We start from the raw sequence: 14,009 nt of genomic DNA on the forward strand, positions 1-14,009 counted from the left end.
AGCTAACATTCTATCCAAACCTAACTAGAAGGGTCATATTGCTACGGAGTTCACACTTTCCAAAAGCAATTACATTCTGTATTAATTCCACCCCAACACCCTTCATTAATGTGTCTACGTTCAAGTCTCTCCAATTCTTTCAAAATTTTACCAAAAATCAAAGCAAAAAAAACCTCTCAATAACACCTACCACATACACCATGGAGATGGTCACATGGACACACAATGTCAAGTAGAGGAGCAACTGTTTACATTTTTGTTTAAATCGTAGACCAGAATGAAGCACTCCACAAGACAACTGCTTTGCTTATATCCATCATTGCTGTGTACCACTGCCCCCTTCAGCTGTGAACACCTGAACCCCCAAGTGACTCCAGATCAGCATTAGTTAAGCAATATGACTTCCAAAAAAAGATACGATCGTCATTAAAATGCCAACTTGCATTAAAATGACATTATAAAGACTATTTCTAACTTTACAGAAAACAAGGACATATGATTAAACAATTGAATGTCTAATCAGATGTCAGGCACACCATGCCTCATATGTCACCTCTGCAGTCCTTATGACACTATTCAGCTCATACACTCACTCCTTGAGAAATCTGAGTGAGCTATAGATTGAGACCAACAGCAATAGGACACTGGTTTGTAGAAGGTCAACTTCCACAGAGGCCATCAATATCTCCAGCTTAAGGGTATTCCCAAGAGATACCTTGAACTTTGGCAACTTAGAGGTGGGGACCCCTTGACTAAGCACACAGAAAGAGCACCATGACTGACAGTCCCTTGGACCAATCAGGACCCACGGAGAGGTGACTGCCTCCAAGGGAAACATAGAACAAGACCCTCTTTTAAGACAGACTAAGGTGTCTCCTTCCCCAGCACTCAGGGCCACAGTGGCAGTTTCTTAAATGGGGGTCCAGATCATTCAGCCTCACCCTAACAGATGAAGACAAGAAGGCTCTTGCCCATACTTACTGACGGCTGATACTCCAGGCATTCTTCCTCAAAGTCAGGGTCTACCTGATGAAAAAGAACCATTAGGAAATTAAAACATCCATTGCTTTCTCGAGGACTTGGCCCCACTTGCAGGCGACCTTCAAGGCCTGTGCACATCCTTGAACAGCTGAGAACTTGTCCCTTCCCTCTGTTCACAAAACCAGCATGCCACAACACCACACGTCACATGAGTACAACATATACGGAACAAGCTACCAGTCACCAGTAGACGGCTCTTAAGTGTAGACAGGAGCACGAGGAATTCACTAGCAAAGCAAGAGTTAAAAGCCTGAGATAAATAAAAGACCACTATCCAGTCACTTATAACCCTGCATATTTTTAGTTAGAAATAAATATTTGTGGCCTCCAGCAAGAGCTACATTTGCCTCAGAACATAAAAAATTATGCAACAACCACTGATTTTTGGCAAACCATGTAACCAACATTTCTCACAGCTGGTTAGCTGGGCCCATAATTCCCTGGGGCTCCATTTTGAATTTCAGTGTGGTCTTGATGTTTGGTTCTTAACTATTTCCAAATGATCAGTTCATCCAGGTGTCAGGCATCCCAGGGGGGCTGATACACTTAAGAATCCGGCTTCCTCAGGGTCAGCTAAAGAAGCAGTATTGGCACCGAGGCATCACCTTGAAAGTCTCTCACCAGTGGTACTGAACAACAGGAGGCCTCTTTTCATGTACAACTAGAAGCTGATATGAATATGCATCGCATATCCGGCAGATCAGAGTAAAACTCAACATCTGTCACACAGAAGAATGGCTCCTTAATTTAATAGAGAAATGAAGAGTAAATTCCTCCTGCCCTTCAATGTTGCCTTTCTTGTGCCTTTCCTCAAAAACCTTTTATAGACATACATAGTGAGTTAAGGTAAGGTAAAGTGAATTTCCATGATTTTTGGCAAGTGAATTCCTGCAAGTGAAAGGTAAGACCCTGTGTGTTCCACTTTATAAAGTTGTCTAATTCTTTACGTGCTTAATGCTTCCAGCTTTCCACACCATGTTGCATGACAGCCAAGTCTTGGTCATTTGCATCAGGAGCAGGGCTGGTAGAAAAGATGTGAGGAGAGTAGTATTCTAAAGCAAAACAAAGATAATCCTAAAACCCAGAGTAGCACTCTATTCTTTTTCTTTTTTAAGATCTGCTCTCTTTTAAGCAACTTTCAAATATACAGCACAGTAGTATTAACTAGAGTCACATCTGTATGTTTCGTCCCTGCGACAGCAGTATTTTCTTGCTTACTCTCTCCCCACATCTTGATCATAATCCCTGTGAAGCACTAAAACGTGTTCATCATTTTTTTCCTTTTGTCTTACAAGCAGCGGAGTGAGGCAGAAGGGAACAGAAAAGCAGAAGGAAAAGCAAGGTGACTGACTGAGCACCTAACTGCTAACAGGCCACAGGGAAGTGAGGAAAGGGAAATGCATCAGCCCCAGAAGAGAAAAACAAAGGGGCCGCTACTTACCTCTGCTGCTAAGTAGTGCCCGGTAGCAAGATGCTTGAAACGGAAGAGGCTGTTCCAATACCCTGCTCCACCCCGACACGGGTCATGCTGGACCACCTGCAAGACAAGGAAGGATCAAGAGGAGTGGAAGAAATGGTGGCCAACTCTGAATCTGAGACACTGTCCAGGGGCTGCAGTTCCGGATGGGTATTTACTAGCTGAGAAAAACAATTTCTTCTGACAAGCCCACTGCAGATGTCACAGGTAATGTCAGAGCTCATACACATGGAAGTGATCAGTAATGTTTCTGCAAAGAAGAAAAAGAGCTACTTGGTTAGCATTAAATGGTTTAGGTACAAAGTTCAATGGTTTTCAGAACATTTGCCTTAACTATAATGAAACAGAAATAAAGATTCTGAAATTCATCCACAAAAGGCACAACATTAAAAAGGAATTTCATGGAAAACTGTAAAAGCATTCTCTATATGTACTCATGTGGTGAAACCCATAGACAAGCCTGTATTCTGAAACATAAAACTCAGAAAGCTTGGGCCAATTTACCAGAAAAATAAATAGAACTTCAGCTTCTGGTCAAGAGAGAGTAATTGGCACTGAAGGTTGGTGCCAAAAACAATTAGACACAGCACAAAATCTAGGAACTTACCATAGATGACTAGAAAACTGAATAAAATATGTGAAACAACTGTGTTCAGGTTTATCTATGGAGACACTCAAAAAATATGTGCTACAGCATGGTAAGAAGGAGGAAAAGAAGAAGATGGGTGGAATGGGGACATTTTTAAATTTATGTAGATCCCTTTAATCATGAAAACTGTAGAAATAGTTCTATACAATAACCAAGATAAACCTGAGCAGGGTAAACATGGGTATAATACCCATGTTAGAAGAGAGCAGAGACAATTTGTCTAACAGACAAAGTATTGTGTGACAGATGCTCGACCAGAGAAGATACAATGACTACAAATCAGGCACATGAAAAAAATGCTCCACGTCATTAGGCACAAGGGAGATGCAGATCAAAACCATGATGGACTCTCACTACACAACTACTAAAATGGCTAAAATTCAGAAGACTGACCATATGCAGTGTCAGTGAGGATGTGGAAGAACTGGAACTTTCTTACCCTGCTGATGAGAATGTCAAATGATTGATCACTTTGAAAAACAATTTGGTAGTTTCTTTATGGTAAACATATACCCACCCTATGGTCCAGCAATTCCATTTAGGTATTTAGCCAAGAAAAATGAAAACTATATCCATACAGACAATTATACACATTTAAATGTCCACAGAAGCTTTATTTGTAAGACCCCAAAATCAGGAACCACTCAAATGTCCATCAACAGGTGGTAAAGAAATCACAGTATGTCCATATCATGAAATACCAGTCCACAATATGAAGAAATAAGCTGTTTGATTCAGGCAACAACATAAACAAATCTCAAAACAATTGAGTGAGGAAAAAAAACCCAGACCAAAAAAAGATTATATACTTTATGATTCCATTTATATGAGGTTCAAGAACAGGCAATACCAATCCACTAAGACAGAAGTCAATCAGTGGTTACCTCTTCCAGAGAAAAAATTAGAACATTGCATGGACAGAGGCTCAAGGAAGCCTTCTGGGTGTTGCTAAGTTGTTCTATTTCTTGATCTGGGTGGTTATATGGCTACACATGTTTGTAACCATTAATTTTTCCAGTTGTATACTTCTGACTTGGGCACTTGGTTGGCTATACCGCAATACAAACTTTATTATAATTGTAGCCAGGGAGGAAGAAGAGAGGAGGCAAGCTGAGATTGAGAAAAGTGTCTACCCCCAAAGTTGCAGCTACACGAAGAGGAGGACTTCAGTGAGAAGCAGAGTCCCCCCCGTTAATCCAGGCTCTCATTACCTCTTCCCCAAGCACTCATTTTCTTCTGGGTCCCACAGTTACAGCCTCTCTCTCTCTCTCTGCCTCCTCTCAATAAAATGCATACGGTGGGCATCATCATCTGTCTTTTAAGTAATGTACTCATCATGTTACCCCCTTGCTTAAAAGAACTTTGCAAGTTTCTCCCCTGCCTATGAATGAAATGCCAACTCCCTACAGCCGGGATACACAGCCCTTCAGGCTCTGGTCTCCAAAACCGGTTTCTGTTTCATTTGCCATGCCTATCCTCTGCCACCTGCCAAACTGGGACACCCAGTCTTATCCGAGGCCTATCTCATATTTCCAACTTCATGCCACCGTCTTACATGAAGTGACCTACTCCACCTCTTCCTTCTGAAATACAGATCGCCTATCAGCAGCGGCTCAGATGCTACCTCCTTCAGGAAGTCTTCCTTGTTAATCCCTCCCTCTGAACTTCTCCCTCCTGCACCTCAATCTCCAGAGCTCGGTGCTCATCACTGCCACCATCCAGCCATCTGGGTGTGAATCTTTTCCTCCTACCACCATGGTGGGTAGCCACTTGATTTCTTATTGTTGTTGCAGATACAGAAGGAAGAGAGAGCACAAAACAGAAGGAAGGGATGATTCAATGGCTCAGAGGAAGCAAGGTCCAATTTCAGTGGTGAATTTGCTTCCAAAGTTTCCTTATTTCCCTTCACAAAACATCCAGCAGCCTCTTGAAACGACGTGAAGTCCTTGTTTCTCCGAGTCATCCCAACTCATTTTTGGGATGAGGTGGTTCAGGACTTGGATGCAATTCACTCCTATAAACCCAGGAGTCCTTTCTCCCGGCCACTCCTGCCCCAGCGCTTACCTCCACCTCCCACAGGGCTTTCGAACTGGTGGCAGACGTGGCCGACTGCCGGCCGGTAGTTCTCAGGAACACATGCTGCTTCTTCCGGTGCTCATCACAGGTGAGAAATTTCTCCTGCTCGGCATGAAACAGCCTCACCACGTCCCCCTAAAAGTACACATGTGCAGAAATTGAGGAAGATGAATTTTAAAAGAGATCATAACTGCTTTCCCAGAAGGAGCCAAGTGCTACTCAATCCATAAAGTATGGAACTCACCCCCTTTAATATGTCGTCTTTGTTATCACTCCATTTCATGAAAAGAACTATTTTCCAGCTTGTATTGCAGTTGACGGAATTGACCTGGAAAACATATTAGTTTTTTTTACATACCCCTCACAACTGTGTCACCCAAAACTTCCTCACTAGTGCCCAACAGGCAAGGCTATGCCTCAGCCTTGGTGGTGAGTAGGCCCTTGATTTCATATTGTTCATATTCAGAACCTTAACGACAGAGACCATTCAGCTCCCAGGACCTGCAAATCCCACTGGTCCCTCATCAGGGTTTGGTTATGTTTCCTTTGTGCCCATCACTAGGTATGTGCCTACTGACTAAGGAACCCAGCTTCCTCCCTTCTGGAAGCGTCTCCTCCTTTTCCTCCAAGTCTCTTGCCCTACAGCCAAAAAGTAAAGGCCCAATGAAAACAAGTATTTATAAAAAGGGATGAGCTATAGAGATTAAAAAAAAAAAGACTCCAGTGGATACACGATGAAATGTCAGTGATGATCACTAACAGCAGCAGTCACTGCACACTAAGTAGATGCCAGGCATTGGGCTAAGTACTAATATTTACTAGTGTGTTTCATCTCAGCAACATCCTAGAAAATGGGAAGGACCATCATACCCCTTTCAGAGGCAAAAAAAAAAAGATGCACAGGGAGACTGGGTGGCTAACCTAGAGTTACAGTGCTGGGTGAGACCCCAGGGCTTGTGTCCTCAACCATAAGACAAACATTTATGTCACAATCAAGTTACTCTCATGTCCTACAATTGCCAGTTTAGAAGCTAAATAGATATACTGCCAGAAATAAGACATCATTTTTGCAGGGCTGCTGAAGGCCTAGAGCGTACCCTTCTTAGCAATTAGCAAAAGGCTCTCTTTAGGGAGACCAGTTAGAACAAGGTGCGCTTAACCAGAAAGTTATGGTAAAAGGGGCCCTTCTCTGACTTAATATATTAGAAAACAATCTCCCAGTTACATAAAGCTTAGCAACCTGAGCCCTATCAGGTTACATAAACCTTAGGAACCTGAGGGGTCACTATCAGCCCTCACCCACCACCTAATATACAGGCTTGCATGACCTCGCCAGGCAGCCCAGATTCTGGCTCTCAGTTCCTCATCTGCAGAACATTGTCCCACATCACTACTGAAGTCACGTTCCAGACGCACGTGCACTGGCCCCAAGGAGGTGGCTCCTGCAGCATATGTCCCCCAAAAAGCCTTAACTGGGTTTCCCTTACCTCATTGCAGCCGGGGTTATCCACCAGCTGATGGCTGCTGGCGTGTAGGGGCTGGCCAGCATTGACGGGATTCAGAACAACTTTGTCACCTATAACCACCTGAAAAGGAAAGGACCAACAGAGTTTTGCACAGGACAAGTCAGGAGTCCCGGAGCAGAAGGCAGCTCATGTTCTTAGAACATCACTTGGACATAGCACAACCCCAGCTGCATAACCGCACCCATGTCATGAAGTCCAACAGTCTCTGCCCAACCCCAGGAGAAAAGGTAAAACCAGCCTGGGACCACGCTGCCAAAGCCAACATCCCCTTTTCTTATGTTAGCAGGTATATAACAATTAACTAAATTTTAGGAGAAGTAGAATATTATCTGAAGGAAGTCTTTAACTTTTAAAGAGTAAACTGCATTAAATAAAGAATAAAGAGAAAAGTCTTTATTTTTTAAAGAATAAAGAATAGATATCTTTTATATCTAAATCAATTACTTTCATACTCTTTTGAGTAAAAGTCACATTAATACGTGTTGTTTATGACACAGACACACTTATGTGCATGTCTGTGTATATGTATGTGTTTGTGTACATACATAGATATATCTATATTTATCTCAAACAAAAGTTATCTCCAAGAACCAATATTTACTATGTTTAACACAGCTTGATTATTTTCTATTCTATTCCACTTTCTAAAATGATAGTCTCAAGCTACTAAATTGGTCCATAGATGGATCAAGACCTACCCTTGGACAAACACTGTCCTACAAGGATAACTATTCACATGCACCTTACCTTCTCAACTAAGGCACTGGGGAACAGGTAAGTTTAAGGGATAGGAAAGCTAAGGGCTGGATGAAAATTAAATTCAAAACAAAGAGCCCATGTCTTTTGTTATAGGGGTGGGAAGAAGGGGAATAGAAATGTTGGTTTCCTCAAATGTAAATCTACTTTCAGTTTGATACCTTTGGGGAATTTATACAATAAAAATTTCTCTCCAAATGAATATAAATCAACTACCATAAAAAATCCAATGCCTTTGGTGAAACCTAAGCTTACTGGACTTGTGCTTCTATTTTCACCTGAGGATCCACATGGGTACACTACCTGAGAGGGAACAGTCTGATCCGATGCTTCTGGTACACTGTATGCAATGTAACACTGTCCCCCACCCCCCAACATATAAACTAACACATATTTAAACTGCCAAAGCTTGTAAACTTAGTTGGCAAAATCCAGTTTTAGGTTAAGGCTACTTGAGCATTTTGGTAAGATTTCATGCCATTTAAGGTAAACCATATTTCTTTTTAGTAGCAAACAACTATTTTAGAATCTTAACGAGCTCAGAAATAGGGCTGATTGCGTTTAAACACATTTCTTGTTAAGGATATGCCCACCTAATGACTTACTAACATAGCTAACAAGTATCAGGACTCGTCTAAGTCTCACTGAAAGGATGCCTGGAGCTTTAGGGGCTGAAGACCCCCGAGGAGAGGGGCCAGCTCAGGCTGACTGCCATGGGATGGAGGGCCTGCAGACTCATCAACAGAGGAACAAATATAGATCATCGTAAAACACACTCTCCTTCCCTGCCATCTACTTATTTTCCAACATCCTCCTTTACTAAGTTTATTCCCGTAATAGAGAGGCATTTATTCCTCTAATGCTCTAGAATGACAAGGATACGCCCAGGACTTTAATACAGGACAGTGTTGTCATGGTAAAGTTACTGAGGGAATGGGCTGTTTGCATCATTTCTTCAGAAGCCCGGTAGGAAAACAGTTACTGCATTTAGGTCGCACTTCTCTCCAAATTTCCCTGTTTCCCAAACACTCGTTTCCATAGTGATTCCCTCCTTCTCTCCATACAGGATAAGCCTCTGGTTCCAACTTTAAAACTCTCCCAGTTGAATGGAAGACACAGTCCTGGGCAGGGGCACGGAGCACCCCCAGGCCGGGGATGTGCGCTTACGCTGTCCCCGATGGACCGCAGCTTGTAGAACGGCTGAATGTAAAACCAGGACCCTTCATTCCCAGCCTCGTCCAGCGTCACTCTCATGGCATTCTTCTCGAGCAGAGCCGGCAGCCTCTTATTCACAGTTAGGTATTTATTACTTTTCAAATGCAGGAGCTGAAAGCAAGCCAGAGAGCACGGTGAGTGTCAGCAAGTCTCCAAATCTCCCCCATTTCTCTCTCAGTCACATAAACTACGTATCGGACCTTCCCCCCACCAATGAGCTGACTGTGAAGTGAGAGAACTGCAGAAGTGCCCAAGGCCGGGAATGATGAGAAAGAATGGGAGAGCAAGGGCAGCAGAGGCAGAAGACATATTTTATTTTTTTTCCCCATGCAGTCTTGACAAGATGGACATTCCTGAGGTCGTGTACCATCAGTTAAAAACGGTATTCTGCGTCTCTCAGCAGGGAGGGGACCGTGTAAAGGAGCTGAGGATGGGGATATCCAGTCTGAAGATGCCGGGCACAAAGGTGGAGCTGAGGAAGGGTCCTTCCGAGCACAAGCAACAGCTGGGTGTAAGAGGCGACCCGTTTAAGGGACAGTCACTTCATTTAGAAGAGGAGGGCTGCTACACATTTCCACCTTGAATTTCTAAGCACCTTATTCTTAATTCTTGGGTCATGGTTACATGAAGGAGATGGAAAAACCAAAGACTTCAGTGGGAAACAACTTGCATCATAGTTAGGTCTTGACCAGGAAGCGCTGACCAAGACTTCCCAACTCAAACAGGCTATAAGGGCTATAGGAGAGAAAGTGAAAGACTGCCTAATCCCTGGATACATGCTAAGTCCAGCATGGGATGTCACTGCCAACTGCCAATAGCTCCTATCCATATGTTCAGATACAGTTTCTAGGACAGTCCCAGGAGGTCCACCAATCTTCTATCAGGGTTGATGGGGGTGGGGGAATAACTTGTCTGATCTGATACACAAGGGGAAGGCAATGCTCTCCTGAGTCCTCACTGTGACCCTGGTGAGTGGTCCCTGATCCTCCGCATACCAGTGCAGGTGCCGGACTCAGCTGGTTTACAACCAGCATCATGCAGAGGTAGATCCCAGGGACTGAGCTTGGCAGAAGTAATAATACTAATATTAGTTAACATGTGTTCAGAGCTTACTGTGTGAGAGGCACTGCTCAATCATCCTAGGAATTAGACCCATTACTACTCCCACTTGGGTAGCAAGCAAAAACAGGCATGGCAAGATTTTGGCCAAAACCTTACAGTCATTAAGGCACAAACTTTGAGCTGGAATGCACTTAAGAGTTTATGTTCTTAGCTCTGTGCCCCTCATCATCTTCAGCTCTAGCCCTATTCTGCAGTCTAACCTGATCAGGGAGTCTTACACCCCGAGTTTCAAAGAATTGATCTGGCCTCATAAAAAAGGTGACACTGAACTTTGAGCCCACCGGGCCCCTCGTGTCCATTCTCAGTTGGACAGAATCTGAGAGGGAAGAGCAACGGGACTGGCTGCACCTAAGCTACTTTCACTATTTCTAACGGCCTAATAATAACAGCTTGTTTAAACACAAAAGATTGCTACTACCCCTGTGGCAATTCTAGTTTTCCCATGCTCCGGATTAGCACTGCTCTATACCTAACAGAAAAAAAGAAAAAAGTGGGAAGGAATGCTTTTGTAATCACTGATTTTACTTTACATGGAAGGCAAAATCTTCCAAAATGGAAAACAATGAATCAAGATAGCCAAATGGGTCAGTCCTCAAAATTGGTAACTACAACCCTTTGCACGTGAATCTCGTAACTGGACAAATTGAGAACAGCCACATTTGGCCCCAGACTTCCTTTCACACTGTTTTCTGCAAGGATACACCTGGACGGATTTTTCTGAGCAAACCTTGCAGTAGTTGTTTTCTAGATTATGTTTTATCCTCAATCCAAATTTAAAGATGCAAGAGAGAAACAAGTCAACCTCACAGCCATGAGACAAGACATGAGATGCAGCATCAAATACTCTCCCTGAAGTTACAGAATTGCTCCTTACCTCTGGCGACCCCCTCTTGGACCAACAGATGAAAGTTACAGGGAAGCCAGTTTTCACCAAATAGTTAGAACTTCCAAGTATGCAAGTTAAACAAAAATTCATCAGTCAGGCTCCTTTCTAGGGAGGGAGACCATCATTTAAAATACTCAGACAGATCTTAGATGATCTGTTACAGGGGAGAGAAGTGGACTCTCCTACAGACAGAGGACCACGAAAAAGCCCAAGTGTCCAGCCCAAAAGGAAAAGAACACTAGGCTTCCTGCACCGGACTGGCTGTCTCCACGGAGCCCTACTGGAAAGATGGCCAAGCCCAACTTCACGTGTCGGTTTTTTTTTTTAGCTTCATTCCTTGTAATGCTTCAGCTCCAGAAGAGAAGAACAGCCTTGACCCACCTGGATCACGTTGCCGTACTGGATTACAGTCCCCAGCAATTTCCTGTTTTCTGTCTCATTCTGCTTCTTTTCCAAGTCGGCAGCATGCTGTTCATGGAGAAGGAAGACTGGTCACAAAGAGGAAACAATGGGCAGTATTTGTCTACAGCGATGCAAAACCACCTTCACCAGTTCAAACAAGAACCCCAGAAATAAGCAAATACCTAAGGACACCCTGAGGCTAAGTGACATGGACAAGGCGTTCAAGAACCCAACCCACCTGGGCTTTTGCTTTGTCGGCCTTTTTGTCTTTTTAAAAGTGTACTTTTTTCCTTAAAGAATTCATGGATATCTGCTTAGGGTAAGGTGAAGTCAAAAGCTTATATATTCTTTAAGGAAACAGGGTGGGAGGGAATTTCTCGTAGCCCTTCCTTGATTTGTAAAAAAGCCCTCTCTAAGGTTTTAAGGTAAACTAAAACTGAGTTTAAAGGCTGGTTTGGGGTGATTTCTGGTGTGTGACCTGGAATGTGTTGTTTAACATCTGCGAGCTCCAGTTTTCTCTTTTGTAAAACAGTATAAAAAGAGTACCTACACTTCACAGGAACCAGGTAGCACAGGGCCTTGTCCATGTAGCATTCATTTAAGGAGTGTTAGTTATTACTGTTAGATATTATTATAATTTATTTAATTTTCATAGTAGTTCCTTGAGGGAAAGACCATCAATCTCCCAGTTTAAATAAGAAACACACTCAGAGATAGTAAAAAGCTTGGCTGACATTGCATAGCTAGTTGAATGGTGGGTATGAAGAGGTTTGTTTTACTATTTTCTCTACCTCTGGGGTACATTTGAAATTTTCCTTAATAAAGTATTTTTTAAGAAATCACACACCTATTAAGTAGCAGAGATGATCCTCAAATCCACATTGGGTCAACTCTGAGTTTGTGGGAACAAATGAGGCTGGGAGACATTACCAGCCCAAATGTGGCATGCCAGGGAATACAGTAAAGCTGAACAGAGGGTTCCAGAATAGTCGGCCTGAGTCACCAGCCTCAACAGTTGTTTTTCATTTGTTTACCTGTACAACTCTGCAGAAGTACTATTATCCTATTTTAACAATGCAATGGGCAGTGAAGATACCGTTGTTCCAACCCGTCTTCCCCAACCTAGACTGCATGAACCAAAAGCAAAGTAACTCATCTCATGGCTGACAAAACCCTGAAGACCAGTCGTGTGCTTGAGAACTATTTCCAGTCTTTTTTTCCTAGAGTTTCTCCTTTCCTGGAGACAACGGGTTAATGGGCCTCCTTCCCGGGAACACGTCTGCATCTTCACAGGCTCCATCTGGACCTGATCTTGATCCCACCACATACCAGCTTTATCATCTTGGGCAGGTCACTTAATCTCAACCACCCTCACCCAGCACAAAACGGGGACAGCACACGTTTTTTAGGGCTCTTGTAAAGATGAGAGAAAATGTATACCAGGCATTCCAGAAATTTTAACCATTATTATTACACGTAAGTTTCTAACACTAAGAAATGTTCTCATGATGAGAATTTCGGAAGGTGAACTAGGGGGGTTGGGTGACGCTTCTTTCGGTTTCCTTCACATTCAGCATTTGCTCCATCTGTAAGTGGAGTGTAGGTATTTGTAAGAAAGTACATCTTTTGAGAAAAATAAACCCCAGGAAGCCATCCTAAACCCAAAAGCAGCTGTACACAGAGGAGGAGAATGACCTTCCTATGTTAGTGTGGACCACTACAAGGTGCCACATCTGTCTCAGCCCTTTAAAACAATGTGTCTATTCAGACACTTGCCTTTCTTCTGGAATTAATTATTAGTCTGCTGTTCTCAGTTATATAAAGATAAAATCCACTGGGTTCAAGACATGTCTAGAAACACCAGTGCAGACAACACGACCATCCTTGCACGGCTCTAGCTCTCTCTGCCCCCATAAACACCTTCTCTGAATTTGCTCTCCTCTCTCATTCTCCCAATTTTTATGGCTATACTTCACCCCCTCCAGATATCTCAGCAGTACCCTCAGGTTCTACAGGTAGTTTTCCAGACAAAACACCAGGCTGAACCCACTGGAAGGAGAGTTTGTACTCTGTAGAGAGCCATTTGTTCTTTATACTTGGCAGTTCTCAGTTAATATGGACAGGAAACTGAAGAAAGAAAAAATATCAAAGGGGGGAAAATTAATAGATTCAGGAAGACAAAACATTAACATTTTCCAACAAATAAGTACAGTGTTTCTCTAACTCAAAAGGTCACACTGAAAGGATTCAGAATATCACTAAGTAGAGGCTCGTGGACTTAAAGGATCATGGGTCCTGTTCAAGCGCCACAGGTCTCCTGGTTGCTGCTCTTCCTCTCAACAATTTCCAGTGGCCTCACTTTAAGAAACACTAGTCTAAAATACTAAGTTCCTACCAGCACACAGACTAAGTATTAAAGTGGCAATTCAATGGTCAACAGCATATCTAACAAGAAATTCAAGTTAGTCATCAAAAAGGCAAATATTCTATTTACTATAAGCTAATTAAGCCTCAGTAGCTCTACAGATAAAAGGGCACTTGTCTAAAAACACACAAAGGGTATAATCAGAACAGAATATACAACTAAATTGGAGAATACATATCTAACTACTCTTCAAATACGAATGTGACATCGGACTCTGTTAAAGGGTTTAATGATAACCAATCCTACAGTTAACTACTGAACTAACTAACATTTAATGCATTAAGTTTATGGACCCATTCTGAGAATTCACTTTTCCTATAAGCACACTTTGTTTCAAGAGAAAACTCTCCAAATTATTTTGCCTTTTACTAAATAAATACCAAATGTGTTCATACCAAATTACTAAATAAATACCAAAAGAAGTTCAGTCCTTG

At 42.6% G+C, this 14,009-nt stretch overlaps 1 protein-coding gene across 8 annotated transcripts in view; it reads right to left on the bottom strand.

The window, feature by feature from the left end:
• The window catches only part of ITPR1 (inositol 1,4,5-trisphosphate receptor type 1), a 308,099-nt gene that overhangs the window by 168,985 nt on the left and 125,105 nt on the right, over positions 1 to 14,009 (bottom strand). For 5 of the 8 annotated variants that reach the window (XM_036878380.2, XM_057507150.1, XM_057507147.1 and 2 more), the window contains exons 6-12: positions 11,130 to 11,216; positions 8,693 to 8,851; positions 6,731 to 6,829; positions 5,488 to 5,571; positions 5,232 to 5,378; positions 2,483 to 2,578; positions 982 to 1,026 (exon numbers count right to left, since the gene is read on the bottom strand). In XM_036878380.2, the coding sequence (XP_036734275.1) occupies positions 982 to 1,026; positions 2,483 to 2,578; positions 5,232 to 5,378; positions 5,488 to 5,571; positions 6,731 to 6,829; positions 8,693 to 8,851; positions 11,130 to 11,216 (717 nt within the window). The remainder of the gene's footprint in view (positions 1 to 981; positions 1,027 to 2,482; positions 2,579 to 5,231; positions 5,379 to 5,487; positions 5,572 to 6,730; positions 6,830 to 8,692; positions 8,852 to 11,129; positions 11,217 to 14,009) is intronic. The other 3 variants (XM_057507152.1, XM_057507144.1, XM_057507135.1) reach the window with 1 other exon arrangement.

Source organism: Manis pentadactyla, chromosome 1 (assembly GCF_030020395.1).
Source record: "Manis pentadactyla isolate mManPen7 chromosome 1, mManPen7.hap1, whole genome shotgun sequence".
NCBI lineage: Eukaryota > Metazoa > Chordata > Mammalia > Pholidota > Manidae > Manis > Manis pentadactyla.